At 40.1% G+C, this 16,823-nt stretch overlaps 1 protein-coding gene across 1 annotated transcript in view; it reads left to right on the forward strand.

Annotated features, from left to right (window-relative positions):
- Window positions 1-16,823, forward strand: part of cacng2a (calcium channel, voltage-dependent, gamma subunit 2a) — a 68,227-nt gene that overhangs the window by 33,832 nt on the left and 17,572 nt on the right. The window contains exon 2 of the mRNA XM_037688692.1: window positions 15,685-15,768. Within this exon, the coding sequence (XP_037544620.1) occupies window positions 15,685-15,768 (84 nt within the window). The remainder of the gene's footprint in view (window positions 1-15,684; window positions 15,769-16,823) is intronic.

Below are 16,823 nucleotides of genomic sequence, written 5' to 3' on the forward strand. Positions count from 1 at the left end.
GGTTGGTTGTTTGTTTGTTGTTTTGGATATCAAGTTGAACGATTGGTTAGTTGTTTGGTCCTTTGGTTGTCTTGTTGAATGGTTGTTAAATAGTTTGGTTTGTTAGTTGCCTGGTTGTTTGTTTGGTTTGTCAGTTGCCTGGTCAATTGTTAAGTTGTTTTTTTGGATATCAAGTTGAATGATTGGTTAGTTGTTTGGTCTGTTGGTTGGCTTGTTGGATGGTTGTTAAATTGTTTGATTTGTTTGTTGCCTGGTCTGTCGATTGGTTGGTTTGTTGATTGTCTGTATGTTTAATTTGTTGGTTGCCTGGTCAGTTGGTTGGTTAGTTGGCTTGCTGGTTGTCTGGTTGGTCAGTTGGTTATTTTTTAGCTGTCGATTTGTTGTCAATTGGTTTGTTGTTTGGTCTGTTAGTCGTCTTGTTTGATTGTTGTATATCTGGTTGTTTGGTTTGTTGTTCATCTGGTTATTCAGCTCTTTTCCAGGATCAATGAACAGCTGTTTTTAGAGGGGATTAATAACAGCCATCAACCTTCCTGCAGTTCTCAGTGAGCGGGATTTATGCTGATATCATGAGCCATGAGGTCATGGGGTGTAAATCAATGAGAGGTCAGCAGGGGGGACAAATCAGTTAGGTTTTCTCCACAACTAAAGAGCATCATCATCATCACTGACAGTGCTGGGAGGTGAACAGTTCTTTGTTCAAATCTGTGTTGCTGCAGTTTGTCTAACAGCTGTTTTTCAGGATGTGGATTTGAATCAGATGTGAAAAAGTTTTAAAGATTTTTTGTTCTCCTGCACAGCTTTTTTTTCTTTCTTTCAGAATTTAAAAACATCAAGCTTAATCTTTTTTTTTTTTTTTGGCCTTTTAGTTTTAACTACAAACCATGCTGTCTTCTCTGTTCTTTGAAAGCCAGAAGTTCAATTGTGGAGGCTATTCTTTAACATTTTTTACTATTCCCTGCAAACTAGTAGTTTTTTTTATACTTAACATCAAAAAGAAAATCTAATGTGCTTAAAGTACTGATGAAAAAAAATCAAAGTACTGACAAAATATTCTTAGCTCATATCTTTTTTAAGTTAATTCTTCTTCTTCTTTCAGCTTTTCCCTCTTCAGGGGTTTCCACAGCGAGTCATCCTCCTCCATCTCACTCTGTCCTCTGCATCCTCTGTCCTCACTCCAACTCCCTCCATGTCCTCTCTAACTGCATCCATATATCTCCTCTTTGTCTTTTTCCTGGCAGCTGCATTTCTAACATCCTTCTACCAATATACCCACTGTCCCACTTCTGGACATGTTCAAACCATCTCAATCTGGCCTCTCTAACGTTATCTCTCAGTTGGTCAACCTGTGCTGTACCTCTGATGATCTCATTCCTGATCTTATCCATCCTTGTCTCTCCTAAGGAGAACCTCAACATCCTCATTTCTGCCACTTTCAGTTCTGTCTCCTGTCTTTTTGTCCACGTCTCCGTCTCCAAACCATACAACATAGCTGGTCTCACCACAGTCTTGTAAACTTTTCCTTTGACTTTTTGTCACAAATCACTCCTGAAACTTTTCTCCATCCACTCCATCCTGCCTGGACTCTCTTCTTCATCTCTTTACCACACTCCCCATTTTCCTGGACAGCTGACCCCAAGTCCTTGAAGTCCTGCACCTTTGTGACCTCTGCTCCTTGTAGCCTCCCTGTTCCACCTCCTCCCTCTCATTCACACACATGTACTCTGTCTTACTATGGCTGACTTTCATTCCTCTTCTTTCAAGTGCATACCTCCACCTCTCCAAGTTCTCTTCCACCTGTTCCCTGTTCTCACCACAGATCACAATGTCATCTGCAAACATCATAGTCCACGGGGTTTCCTGCCTGACCTCATCTGTTAGTCGGTCCGTCCCCAGAGCAAACAAGAAGGGGCTCAGAGCTGATCCTTGATGCACTCCCATCTCCACCTTGAAGCTTTCTGTCACTCCTACAGCACATCTCACCACTGTCCTTATACATGTCCTGTACCAGTCTAACATACTTCTATGCTACTCCAAATTTCCTCATACAATACCACACCTCCTCCCTCGGCACCCTGTCATATACTTTTTCTAAATCCGCAAAGACACAATGGAGTTCTTTCTGACCCTCTCTGTACTTCTCCATCAGCATTCTTAAAGCAAAGATGGCATCTGTGGTGCTCTTTCTCAGCATGAAACCATACTGCTGCTCACAGTCACCTTCACCTTGCATATCAGTCAAGCTTCCACAACTCCCTCCCAGATCTTTCATTGTGTGACTCATCAACTTCTTCTTCTACTTCTAATAATAATAATAATAGTAATAATAATAATAATAATAATAATAACAATAATACTCTCCACATTGTTTTTCAATCTGCATCTCAACTCTGATACATTTGAGAGAGGGAAGTGATAACATTCAGCTGTTAGCTAACTAACAGACACGCACAAGACAACAACTGAGGCATTTAAATGAATCGCTGTCGCCGACTTTCTTGTGGTTCCATCACATTCAGTGAATCTACTTGACATGACGCCATGAATGAGTCAGTGTCGGCCAATTCAGCCTCAGCATCCTAATAATTGTTCAGACACTGAATTGTTCAGAAATTGACACCAGGTTAGGCAGATTTGCACTGAATAAGAAACACATGATGTTTACCCTTCTGCTAGTTTGCTTCTGTTTTTAGTTTCCCTGTTTTATCAAACAACATAAACACTGTACCCTTTTTGTGTTTATCTATTTGCCACAACATGCAGAGACATTGAACCATCCTGCTGCACAAGCATTGATCTGTTAACTCTTTTACCTCTGCAAGCACGTTTTCTGCCTCCATATGTTCTCTTGTATTCATAAACACTGAAACCAGTGATTCCACAGCTGTGTTATTCTGCAGTGGTTCAAGTGGAGCTTATTGCTATAATTCAACAGCTTTTAAGTGTTGATTTTCATGTTTCTCTAAATACAAACCCCCATGTGGAGTTGATTATACGTATTTGATCAATGAAGGTAAAGTGTTGCGGTTATTATGGTCTGGGAATGACTCTTTCTGTGCATGAAGCTAAGACGCTTGTAAAAACTGGACAGCCTTCACCCTGTCTGACCAGAAGGCCTTGACACACTCTGCTGTAACGCCCGTGACTCACTGGTTCTTCTGTTCCTGGATCTGTGAAATCTCATCCTACCCTCCTTTACGATCCCTGCACTGCTCCGAGACCTCACATGACCTGGTGTTTTCCCACACAGCATGGCTGCGACACTGAGATAGACTTAAGACGGAGAAATCCCTCCCACTCCTACGGTGACATCATCCCAGCTAATGGCAGGGACAATCAACTCATCTTTCCTTTAACAGCAGACGCTTCAAGGCAGAAGAATCTGTCATATTTATACTTTTGAGATTTAACTTGGGCTCAGAAAATCTAGACTTGAGAGAAACCATAAAAATTTCCAGAAATATGATTAAAGAACTACGTTGAATAAGTTTAAGTTATTATCTAAGTGCAATTAAATAACCGATTTATGGTAAAACTAAGTAGACATTTAAATAATTTAATTACTAAAGAAGGGCTATTCAACTGGCAGCCCAAGGGCCTAATCAGCCCCCCAGGTGTGCTCAGTTCAGCCCACCAATGGGTTCATTTTTAAATAAAATTTGATTTTAAATTGTAAAACAAACTTACTAACTGCTGGATGTCCAGCCCCCAAGCTCTTGGCTTTCAATAACTGTGGCCCCCTGAGCAGTTAAGTTGAATAGCCCTGACCTAAAGAGCATTTATGTTCTGGTCTGAATAGAATGATTAAAGCATTTGGTCATTTTGTCACAGTAGTGGTTGCATTTTGCCCCAACTTATGCTTGACTGATTTTGATGGAGGCTCATTGCAGAAAACGCTTGTCCCTTGTTTTTACAATAAACATAATAAGGGCTTTCTAAGTAAATTATTACCATTTCTATGCATTCTTGAACTGGTGACAGCGTACAGCACACGCAAAACATTACCATTGTGTGTCTTTAACATGTAAACTGTACAGAGGGAGATATGTAGCACCTAGCAAGATGGCTGCCACAGATCTCATCTAGCATCATCAGAGGTCACATGTCAATTTCAGTGATTGTAGAGACCAGAAAGATTCTTCTGACAGAACAACATACCTTCAAGGGTTTTCTCTCTGGCTTTAATTTTCAGTTTAATAGGAGCAGTGAAAGTGAAAATGTGATGAAATTTAAATCATAAATGTGAAACCAAAGCAGAAACAAACACATAATTTAGTTCCTCTAGTAGGATAGGCCTCCGTGCCACAGTGAGTATAAGTGAGGAGTAATTTGAGGAGAGATCTGAAAAAAGTACGGTGGAAAAGGATATATGGTTGATGAGGTTTGGCCTCCCTGTGGGTTTGCTGCCTCCTTGGTGTTGTCTTACATCTCCTTTTGTCTTTTCACATCAACACATCAGGTCAGGAGTGAAGCAGCTCTCAGACAGACGTAGGTGACGTGTTGGAGATCCAAAACACTGAACACCCCAAACAGAGAGGAGTGACTTTGTTGAGACGATGTATAGTAGGTCAAACGTCTGTCTAACATCTGCCAGACATCTTTCAATAAGTCTAAACCTGACTCCCTGTCTCTGTCAAACCACCTCTCAGATCGCTTACAGTTACAGCTGCATTGTGTACAACAACCTCTCAGCCTGCAAGATGCACTTTGTATTTAATCCGGGCAGCTAATACTGCATTCCTTTGCTACATGATTTGCTTTATACAACTCATATTTATTCATTTGTATAAGCTCTACTGGCAGTTTTTTTTTAATCATAGACACTGTTTTGATGGAAATTTAAAACAAACATTTCAGTTTTTTATTATCATGATATGGGGAAAAAAAATCACTGTACTATCCACATGTTCAGTTACCTTTTAAAGTTTAACACTCCTCAGGTAAAAGCAATAATGTTTATGCCCATGCATATAACTTTTCTGTACTATTAGCTAAATATCTCATGGACCACTGAACGAAACTAACTAAAAATCCCAGACAGAAATCACTGGATTAACATAAACGTTTGTAGTCTGCCTAAATCAAGATGGCTGCCCCAGCTACTCTTTGGCAACACAAGAAGGACTGCTCAGAATTAATGATGCAAAGTTTCGGTTAAGTGGTAGTTGCTGAAAGTCATCCAAGATGTGACTGTGGCAGCCATTGTGAAATAAATATGCATTCCTTCAAGGAATGCTAGACCTTTATTTCTTTGTGTTCTTAAATAACATTTCTGCTCCAATACTGACATGGAGTCTCAAAAAATGCACCCCAGTAATGATGCTAGTGCATAAAGGCCTTTGTGCCTTTGCAGGATCGTTACTAAGATGAATATAGTGATTATAAGGATGAATACGATGTGATTATGAAGATAAATAAGGTGATTAGACCTCTTGTCACCTCCTCTGGGTCGGCTGTGCATAAGTAGGCAGGGGTTGTTGGCGTATAGCTCACAAGACCCATAATCGTTTTACCCTCAGGGGACTTATGTGCACACGCACATACCTGTGCATGCATGCAGGCCAGGATGCTACAGTACTGTAGCTCTATTTATTCCATTTTTCTGTAGGTAAATGACCCATGCATGAAGTATATTTTTCTTCTTTAGTGCAGTTTCTGACCCAGATGGAACCAAGCACACCTGACTGCCTTTGCAGGGTTCTGCTTGGAGCTAACAGCAGCTTTTTGACAGATCCTTTGGCTACAGTGACAGCTGCCGGCTCTACCACTGAAGCTGCTGTGTGTCCAGGGGTTGAAGACACATCACCAGCGTGGTCCATGTGATCCTCCTTCATGTAGAGGACCTGATAGCTATAACCATGGCAACAGGTGCGAGCAGCTCTGATGTCCACATGGCAACGGCTGCTGTTGGGACTGAGGGTGGAGGTGGGAGGAGGAGGAGGGTGCATGAAGAGTAGAGAGATGGGGTGGGGGGGTTCTGGATGCTGACGCACACAGTGGCTGCCTGGAAAGTTTTTGATAATGCCACCCACTGACGAATCAGAAGTGGGCTTGAATCTCTCCGTCTCAAACTCTTTCAAACTCTTTTTCTTTTTAAACGGCACCTCCTACTCAGTGAAGTCCTTCTGACCCCCTGTAGCCTCCTCCCCGCTTCACCCTTCCCTTTCCACCATACACCTCCTACGTGTTTTGTGTCTCATCAAACCTTTGTGTCTGCAGAGCTGTGGCGGCTGAAAACCCATTTGATCACTCTCACAAGGTGTCATGTGTGGGCAGGACTGACCCGGATGTCTCTCTCCTCTGGCATCCAGGATAATTCTGACAATTTCTGCTTGTTTCCTACCCAAACATGCGGCCGGTCTGATGAGAATACAATGTTAGTGTTAGAGATCTGGCCGTGCACTGTACCAGCATGGAGCGCTGCGTGTGAACGTGGCATCACAAGTCACAACAAAGGCGAAAAAGCAGCAGACTGCAAATAACTTGGAGATATCGTTAAAACTTTTTACAACATTTAAGCTTAATCATTTTGATAAACCTTTTTGTCCAGGTGTTGATTACTTTTTTGGGATCAAGTTTAATGTTAAATATAAGAAGCAATAAGTTTTAAATGCACATTTTATATTTTTATTATTGGTCAAACTTTAGGAACACTGAATTTAGTATTTTCTATAATCCAATTTTACACATCGTGAAGTAAATTTCATCCAAAGCTGAAAAAAACGACCTCGTGCTTACATGTAAAGCCAAAGAGTTGTAAATAATTTCACCTATTCAAATAAATTCTCTTAACATTTAGTATTTAATGATGTTTTTGCATTAATTTTGTTCAATTTTCTACATTAACAGTTACCACTGCAGTACGGAGGTATCAACTTTCACAGAGGTCCCAGTCTGCTGTGATGTGGTTTTACAATTTGTTTGTTCAGAACAGGATTTTTTTCTTAGTTATGTTTGCTAAGACCCCAAAAACTGAGGTTACAGTAAAGTTTTACTGGGACGAAATGAGATAAATAAATCACTGCTCTGAGGGTTTATAATTAATGTTATAAACAATCAGTTTAAATGACAAAAATCAGAGTATTATATTTAAAAAAACGTGCATTAGCAATGATATGAATATATTGATGGAAGAACATGCTCATTGTTTCTCATTTTTTCACTTTTTACTTTATTATTGCCTGCACACAAACCTTATGCAACTCAAACCTCAATTTAAAAAAAATTTAATCATATATAACTAGTAGTTAGCTTTTATAATGCTGCCCAGAAGGGTGTGGATGAATTACAGTGCAGTTTATCAATTGGACCGTTTGGGTCAGCATTCCAAATAATTTTGACAGAATTGTCTTTTTTTTTTCACAAAAGCACTTTTAAACTGACCAGTGATTTTCAGATATGTCTTTAAAGAGTAAACAAAAAGAAACATTGTGATTTGTGCTGATTAACTGTCTTCATGCACTGTGAACATCTAGAGAACCTCAACAAACGGAGGACTAAAGGTGTTCAGTACTAGATAAATGTTTAAAAGTGATAAAATGTGGTGACTCTTTGGCTGTGAAAACATTAAAAATGCCTCCATAGCGCTTTTTTTTTTTTTTTGCAGAACCAGACCTGAACTAATATTAAAACTTGGGGACAAAAACTAATCCTGACAAGTTCCACTTTAGTAAATTATTAAATTGATCATTTGTGTGAGACGAAGACAAGATGTCGTTTCATTTTTACACAACAAAATATAACAAATGTTACACTTTATTGGTGGGTGAACAAAGATTAATTGACTAAGAAGTTAAAAGCATACTGCTATTTAAAAGTCATAAATAATCAGAAACCATTTTTAACTTTTTCACCAGAGAAAGATGCTCACAAGTGTCTGTTTGAAGTTCCTGCTCTTGTCTGTAGCATCGACAGCAGCAGACAAACCTTCTCAGCCGCATCTCAGACCTTCTTCAACCAGTCCACACATAAACTTTGGAGCACGTCCACATGAAGCACAGCTCTGCCTCAGCTGGACCCGCTCCAGAACTCTGCACCCGTACGTGAACGCAGCAAGGGGGGAAAAGCTTACTTTATTCTCAAACATAAATAAAAAGCATCGCAGCGACGTCACCGGGCCATGAACAGTCGATCCTTGTGGTTTTGTGTTTGTGCCAGAGGGGCTTGAAAATGAGCTGACCGGATAAACCCCCGTCCCTCAGGACCAGACCCAACAGCCTTGCTGTGTTGTGTGGCTATAAATCTTCCTCCCCCCCAATCCGCACACTCTCGTTCTCTTCGCCACAACAAGCCTCCTCTTCACTGCACTCCAGTCTTGAGTGCTCCTCGGTCTCTCCAGGCCCTGTGGTAATGAAGTGCTTTATGGCTGCAGAGGACGGGGGTGATGCAGGGGGCACCAGGCAACCCAGTAACTCGTTCTAAATACAGAGGGGCACAATGGCCCGTGGTGACCGGGTTGATTAAGTAAGTCTGGATAAGAAACACGGAACCGGACTCTGAGGGGTTTGGCTGTGGCTAAATGCCCACACAGGTGGTCTCAGATAACCTGCTTCCTGTTCTAATGGGAACCATTGAATCCAGTCAGGCTGAGCCAGCTAGGGATAACAGAAGGAACTTTATTTGATTGGATTTTTTAATCATTTTAACTATTTATTGTTAGTTTACTGTTTATTTCTTTGTTTTTTTAGACAACTCTGACTACTTGACCTTTGGGGTTAATTCCATTCAAGAAAGATGCCAAAGCCAACTGACCTTTGCAAACACAAAAATGGCTATAATTGAGCTATTTTTTACAAATATTGTGCTCGATTTTAGTATAGTTCTACTTTGTAGCTGAGAGCCCTTCACAACACATGCTCTACTACTCACTGTATGACATCTTTGCTTAAAAGTTTAGCATTGACTGTTAAAAAAAAGTCAACCTGGTTTGTCTGTTTGCAAAATATTGCATGAACCACTGGGTAGATTTTGATGACATTGTCAGAAAGTAATCATTAAATGTACATCTACAACAGATTAACCTTTGGAGTTAACCCAATCCAAGATGGCAGCCACGTTTAACTGACACTCAAACAGGCAGGAAAGTCTAACTCAGACATTTAAACGGATATTGAGATAAATGGGCTTGATGTGGAAGTAGATGAGAATCAGTCACAATACTCATCCCGACAAAAACTGTTTTTTGTGCCAGACCTCTTGTTTGTCTAACAGATTTTCTGTGCGTCGACATCTGTGTGGGGAGGTCTACAAAATAAAAATGACTTTAAGAAGAAATTACCATCCTGCTTTAGTTTACATATATGACAAAAAAGCTGTTTATAGCTTTTAAGTTATATAACTCTTTCAGCGTGGCAATTCAATTCAATTCGTTTCAAAAATACTTTATTAATCTCAAAGGGAAATTGTTGTTGTAACTCGTTATCCTCGTTGAAGCGAATTGAATTGAAGCGGTTGCCCCAATAGGGTGTATTAAACGTCGCTCAACTTGGGATGGGCTGGCCAGCTGCAAACCAAACCCTAGTTTAAGAGCCACACATGCTGCTCCCAAAGCTGCTGCTAGTTTACCCAGACAGCTCCACCGGGAGTGTGGAATGTAGTCGAATGTAAACACAAGTCAGCTTTCAGAGACGAGGCAAAAGTGTGCACGCTCCTCCTTTCCCCTTTTCTCTGTTAAACATGCAACTTATTCAAAACTTATTTTAAACAGAGAAGTTGAAGAGAAACAGGTTTTTTTTTTTCAGCTGCAGCCTGGAGGAGAACTTGCAAGAAGTGGTTGGGTTACACCAACAGTATACTCCTGAAAGCTGCTGCATACCAGTTAATTAAAGAGCTGAATTTGAGCTTTGAGAACAACGATCACCTTCGAGCAGGTTGGAAAGATTTCAACTCCAGTTTCCAGTTTCTCATTAAAGAAAGAGGACTTATAAGAGTTCAAAGATTGCGTGGCTCTGTTAATCTCTGGAGGGCTTTTTCACGGTTCAGCAGTTACCGTAACACGCAAACTTGATGTATTCCACCTCTCGCTCCATCTTTTTTTCTCCGTGTCCTTCAAAAACCTCCGTTACCTTCACTTCCTGCATTTATCTTTTTCCTTTCCCTGATATTCTTTCTGTTTCTCTCCCTCATGGTTGTTCTAATTGCCACAAAACCTGTTGATGGAAATCAATTCTTTTTTGATTATGTGCCAGCGCTGGTCCATTAGGAAAAATGGGTGGCATAGTACATTGGATTGTGTCTAAGATGGATTATGTGTGCAAAAGTTCCCACGCTCGTTCCGAACTGCTCCTTCCTTTAATGAAACTCAGCCAGGGCTTTGAAAAATAGCAGTTTCATAATTCTTTGACAAAGCAAAAAAAAAAAAAAAAAAATCCCACTATTTCACAAAATAATGACATATTTTGTGGGGGTTAACAAAAAGGCTGATTTTAAAAACATTCTGATTTTACTACTTTTATTACATGTGTTTCAAAAAGTTGGGAGAGGAGCAACAAAAGACTTTATTACACACAATAAAACACTATCTTTACTAAAAGTAGCCAAAAAAAAAAGACATGATAAAAAAAAAGCCACGAACTTGGCACACTATATAGTTTGTCTTTATCTTTATTGTTTTGGGGGTAAGGAGTTGTTCCTAATGTTCAACTTTTTCTGAAAAGTTGTATTTAGAAATACAATATTTTGTTCTAAAAACAAACAATTTCTGAAAATTATAAGACGTTGTGATCTGCAGTGAGATTAAAGAGTAGGTGGAAGAGAGTCTGGAGAGGTGAAGTCAGCCAGAGCAAGACAAACTGCACGTGTGAATGTGAGGGGGATAGGTGGAACAGTGAAGCTGTAGTACAGGCACTAAAAGTGGATGAGTTTAAGCACCGGAGGGTCAACCATCCAAAGATACAAGAGTGAAAGGGGAGGTTTACAAGAGAGTGGTACATGAAGTTTGGTTCGAGACGGTGGCTTTTACAAAAAGACAGTAGATGGAGGTGGTTTGGACCTTCACCTTTTGGAATGAATAAGTCCTGCAGCTGAAAACCCTTCTAACAAGACAGACACATGTCTTGGTACTGATCCTGTTTGCTTTTATAGGTCTTTTCATGTGTAGGATGGTTCAAATACATGTGGATGTGTGTATTCTGTCAGTAAAGCTGTTTTCATTTTAATCCTTTAAAAGTAAAGTTGGCAGAAGACTGGTTCTCTCCCAGTTGTTTCTCTTTTCTTTGAGTCTGTGTTTCATTTTAGTGTTTTGTGTTACTTCTTTACATTTTGAGATTCTTGTGTTTCCTGCCTTCCCCAGTGCTTCTCCCTTCATGTTGTCAGCTCCTGCTTCACCTGTTCCCAATCCCAGTCACCCCAGGTGTTCATCGTTGTGTCTCGTCAGTGTCTCTTTGAGTTCAGCGTCTCTCTGTTTCCACCTTGTCCGTGGATTGTGCATCGTGCTCTGTTCCTCCCTGCTCCTTAGTTTTTGTACGTTTTGCTGCCAGAAGAACTTTTGTTTTATTTTTACTTCCCTGTGTCTGTCTGTACCTGAGTTCAACTCTCACCGCTGAGCTTCATACTTTCCTTCTTTTATTTTTCTTGGGTGAAGGGATGGTAATTTCTCTGAAAATTAAGAGCACCCCCCCAACAGGAAACCATTAAGGCACAACTTGGCATGTCAACACCAGATGATGGAGTTAAAAAATAAGTGGCAGTCATGTTAATTGTTAAAAATTGCTTAGTAGACGTCAACTCTTCAAAATCCACTTCACATTCTTAATGTGAAGCTGCCAGGGAGGAGGAAGAGAGGAAAACCACAGAAGGTTCACGGATGTAGTGAAGGAGAGAGTTGGTGTGACAGAGAAGATGTGAGATGAAACATTTGCTGTACGTTGGTCATTCTCATGGTGTCGGAGTGATCGGCACTTGTGCTCTGCATGTTGATCTTTTGCAATGAAAGTAATAAGGCCCCCCTGTTGTGTCCATCATGCCTCGCTTCCAAGACCTCCCCAGCAACACCTGGCACCATGGCAACCAACACCTGTTCCCATAATTAAAGGGATACTGGTAGGAACGTAAATAAAACAGTTAATGAAACACTAATCTGATCTAGTCAAACACCCCTATAGCAGAGGTTTCTGTGATGGACGCCTCCCCATGCAGCACCACCTTGAGCGACCTCATCATTGTCAAAATTTTTCACAGTGGGGAGCAGACAGAGGAGAAAGAGGGGGGAGCACGGGTGCTGCTTTTAAGTTTGTGGACAGAGAGGTGTCAGGTAAATGAACAAGCGTTAAAAGATGAGGCTTCCTTTGCTCAGCAGCTGGAGCGGCTCCAGGTCGCAGCAGCTGCTCCGCTCTTGTTTACAAGCCGCCAACTGCTGCAAGTCGTCTTCCAGAACACAGAGCCCGTGAAAGGAACAATCTGCGCTGACCATTTAATAAACTGTTAAATGTTTTATGTGCCACTAAAAGGTACAAAGTTAGATCTCCGCGTTGACCAGCCTGCCAGTCAGTCAAACAAAATACATCTCTCAGCAGGACGGGAATGGCTTCAGTTCAGATTGAAGTTAAAGCCACTCGATGCAATGTCAACCAGTCAAAAATAATGATAAAGAACAAAATCTACACCATATTTTTCTCATGATGGGTAATGTGTCCCTAACTTTAAAAATCTACGACGCGTTTGATTGCTTATGGAAACAGTTGAAGTGACAGAAAACCAGTCAACAAAGGTGACCTCCATGGAAGAGCTGTTTGGGATGAACAGGTCCAACAATTTTCATGTGTTGGTACACACCGTATTTTCCGCCGTACACGTTGCACCACCCTATAAGTCGCATCAGTCAAAATATGTCTAATAAAGTGGAAAAATCCATAAATACATTGCTTCTATTATGTGTCACCGCTGACGCGTCACGTTTGTTACGCATCACCGCTGACAACCTGGAAATGTGGGCCGGTGTTGTGCCAAAAATCGATTGGCTGCCAAATGGCGGCTCAGAGAGCGTGCACGGGAGGACTTTAAAAAGAATTTAACAAGATTAACACTTAAAAACAATTATTTGTTTGCTCGAAATTATAGTAAAAGGTGTGTCTCAGTCTAACTTTTCCTTATTAAATGCACTTTGATGGTCAAATCAGCTGCATTTCAAAAGCCGATTCGCAGAAGTGGGAGCGCGCAGAGGGACGACGAGCCACTGTGCATTTCTTCGAAATTTAACAAGATAAGCACCTAAAACAATTATTTGTTTGCTCGACATTATAGTAAAGCTGTCTCAGTTGAACTTTTCCTTAATAAATGCACTTCTGTGGTCAAATAAGCTGCATTTTGCCGGAGCAGCACAGCGAAATGAAGCTGATTTGACGGTTGCTGCAAGCAGAACAAAGGTGGCTGGCTGTGGCAAGCCGATTGTGTCATTAATAGCCACTTTTAACTAATACATGACACAACAGCATGCCATACTGCTTGAGTGCCATCTTGCAGCTGAAAATGGTAGTGTTCAATGCAACAAAGTTCATGCTCAATCATCCAAGTACCAAATCCAATAATTCTCGGGTCATCTGGACAGTTTCTTTTTTATAGAGACGTTTCGCCCTCTATCCGGAGGGCTTCATCAGTCAGAGGAGTTCCAGTAAACTGTTTCCCCACCAAGCAGTAAACTCCTTAAGTGGACCAACCAGTTTGCTGGAGCTAAGATGGTTTCTGGTGGCCGTCCTGTCCCTCGTTGACTCCTCTCAGGCATGCAGCCACAGCCAAAGTTGTTCAAGGCAACGAAGTTCATGCTCAATCATCCAGGTACCAAATCCAATAGTAGTGTTCAATATTTTCAGTCAAAATTAATAAAAACGGTCAGATCTCAGCCAAAAATTGGTTTATAAATATGGGAAAAAACATAAATACGTCGCTTTGGCCTATAAGTCACAAGGGCATTCAAATTATACAGGGGAAAAAAAAGTGACTTATAGGGCAAAAAATATGATTTTTGCACTCAGTTTTGTTGAGTAAAGCAGAAAAAAGATATATATTAGGTTGAAACAGTTCACTAATCTGTCTAGAACAGGGGTCTGCAAACTTTATGATCAAAAGAGTCATTTTTACACCTTCATTCACTAAATTCAAAGTGTACAGAGCTCTGGAGAGGAGAGAAAAAGTGTTCAGAGCTGCAATAACCTGCTACAACAGTGATTATCAACTGGTGGCCCATGGGCCACTTTAGGTTTGTTGGAGGAGACTTTTGTGGTCAGTACGAGTGACATTATAAAAATAGCAAATGATTTTAACATTTATTGATATTTTTACAATTTAAAACAAATGAAAAGACCAGATTCTTGTAAAGAGGGAGAAAATTGTTTTTAAATTTAAAAAAAAACAACTATGACTGCAGACCTATGCCATTTTTTTTTTATTGTGGAAAAATTAATTAAGTATAGAAATAAAGCAAAAGGTTAAAGTGAGTATTTGCAAAAGAAATGAAAACAGATAAAACTAGTACTTTTTTGTTGTTTAAGTAAACAATAAAATTCAGTTTTATGTTGGTCAAAGCTTGAAAGAGCTGCTACAGAGGGACCAAAGAGCCGCATGTGGCTCCAGAGCCGCAGATTGCAGAACCCTGGTCTAGAAGTTTAGCAAATTCTAGAAAAATCTGTCTGGATGACATGAAACTGCTTTTGTGATTTATTTACTTGGACGATTGAGCTTGCATGCTATTTTTTTTTCACGATCCCTAACATTTATTCTTGGCAGTCGTTTTACTCGTTCTGTTTTTTATTTGGCGTTTAGCAGAAAATTAATTAAACATTTTCTCCTCAACTCTGTCACGTCCACCATATTTGTTTGTCTGCAGAGGATAACCAGTAGTAGTGTGCAGACTGATCCAGCTACCAGTACCAACGCTAGCGTTGTATCAATACTTGAGTTTGGTTCTCTTTACTTTATGTATTTAAGTATGTTCGTCCCTTTCCAGTGACATGGAAAATTAATGTTATTATTTTGTTTCTGAACAAAAACAAAATCCAAGAAGAATGTAAAGTCTACAACATTCATCCTCAACCCTGCATTGATTTACTATTTGCGAAACCAGTATTTACAATATTTTTATTGGCCTAGAAATCCATCCTGTGTTTTAAAATGCAAACAATTGACTAATTATAGGAACGATAAATCCGGTCATTCATTAGTCGTGAAAGTATATTCAGATTTAACATACTGATGATAAAACATGACACACTGCTCTCCCTGAGTGAAATCATTTAGGCCACCCTATTAAGTTAAACACAAACACCATAAACACCTGCTAATATGAATAAATAAATAAATAAATAAACTTAATCAGCCCAATACCTTAAACAGCAGAGTAAAAAGAGGTAGTCAGATCATTATGAGACATCCTCCAACAGCTTTAATAGAAATTTTAGGGTAACACAAGCTTTAAAATCAATAAAATATATCAAAAGAATAATTTAAATCTCACCCTAAAAGTAGAGAAGCTGTCCGCCTCCCGAACTCAAACGAGAAACCCCATAAATGAAGGCTGCCTCCTCTTCTTCATTTAGATGCTCTAGGATCCACGAGTAAACCTGCAGTCTGTTAGGAAAATACGAAACTGGGAGATGTTTTAGTTAGGATGGCACTTGGTGCATTCCCATTTTAGGTCAAATGTTTCCCTCGTAGGTCTGCTCTCCTGAACTCTCGCTCTGTGTTTTCCTCCAGGAAACCTCAAAGGGATGTGTAAACACATAGACCACTTTCCAGAGGAAACAGATTACGAAGCGGACCCATCCGAGTACTTCTTACGTGAGTATTTTTCCTCTTTATCTTCCAAAGAGCAAATGATATTGGACATTTCTCCTTCTCTGTTTCTTTCTGGATGTTTGTCCCAGTTTTGGCTCAGACCGGAGTGTTGCCAGGTCTGCTGCTCTTGGCCCGTGAGCCGGTGCTGTCTCCCTGCTTTTAGCACGAGGTTGGCGGGGCTGAGCCCTGCCAAACAGCTCATCTGTTTTTACTGCTTGGCTGTGTGTAACATAACGTGCGGTGTTATCGTCAGCTGTGTACCCTGTAAACACAGGCCATTGATTTTAGCTCTTTTTCCCTTTGTGCAAGCAGGACAGGGATGCTTATTGGACTGGTTTGTTTGCTAATCCTAAAATCACAACAACTCTGACCATATGATGTTCAAGTAATGTCTGAACAATATTTAAAAAAGGTAATTAGAAAAAAGTTTATTCAGTTTTCACTTAGTCACTGCTAAGAATTCTCTGTCAGTGCTCATTGTTGTGGTTACCGATGATGCTGGAGACAGTCGTTGCTATGGTTACTGTCAGAGTGTTGCAACTGATGCAAGTTGCAAATGTTTCTATGGTTACATCTTGATCTGTTGAAACTAATTATAAATACTTTTACATTTTTTAGTACACCTTATCAGTAATTGGGATCCAAATAGATCTTATCTTTGAAGGACTTTATTTTGGAGTGCTTGTTTGTTAAAATGGAAACCTGTTTCTTTGGGTCAGTTTGCTATAAAGTTGTAACTCGTGAATTATTGCAGCTGTTATCACCCGCCACAGATCTTTACCTCTGGCACAGCAGGTGGCAGACAATATGCACTCCTTGAAGGAATGCTAGCCTTTTAACATTTAACTAACTTTTAATTTTTCAATTCATGTCTATGAAACATTCAATGATGTGCTAAAAGTTGACTTTATCCATTTCCAGAAGCTCCACATAAACTCACTCCAAAATGCTTTGTCAGTTTTTATACAGAGAATCAGCATTACTGTACTGAGAATTGATAGTCCATGAAGAATGGATGGATGGATGGATGGATGGATGGATGGATGGATGGATGGATG

Source organism: Nematolebias whitei, chromosome 15 (genome assembly GCF_014905685.2).
Source record: "Nematolebias whitei isolate Nwh7 chromosome 15, NemWhi1, whole genome shotgun sequence".
In the NCBI taxonomy this organism is placed as follows: Eukaryota; Metazoa; Chordata; class Actinopteri; order Cyprinodontiformes; family Rivulidae; genus Nematolebias; species Nematolebias whitei.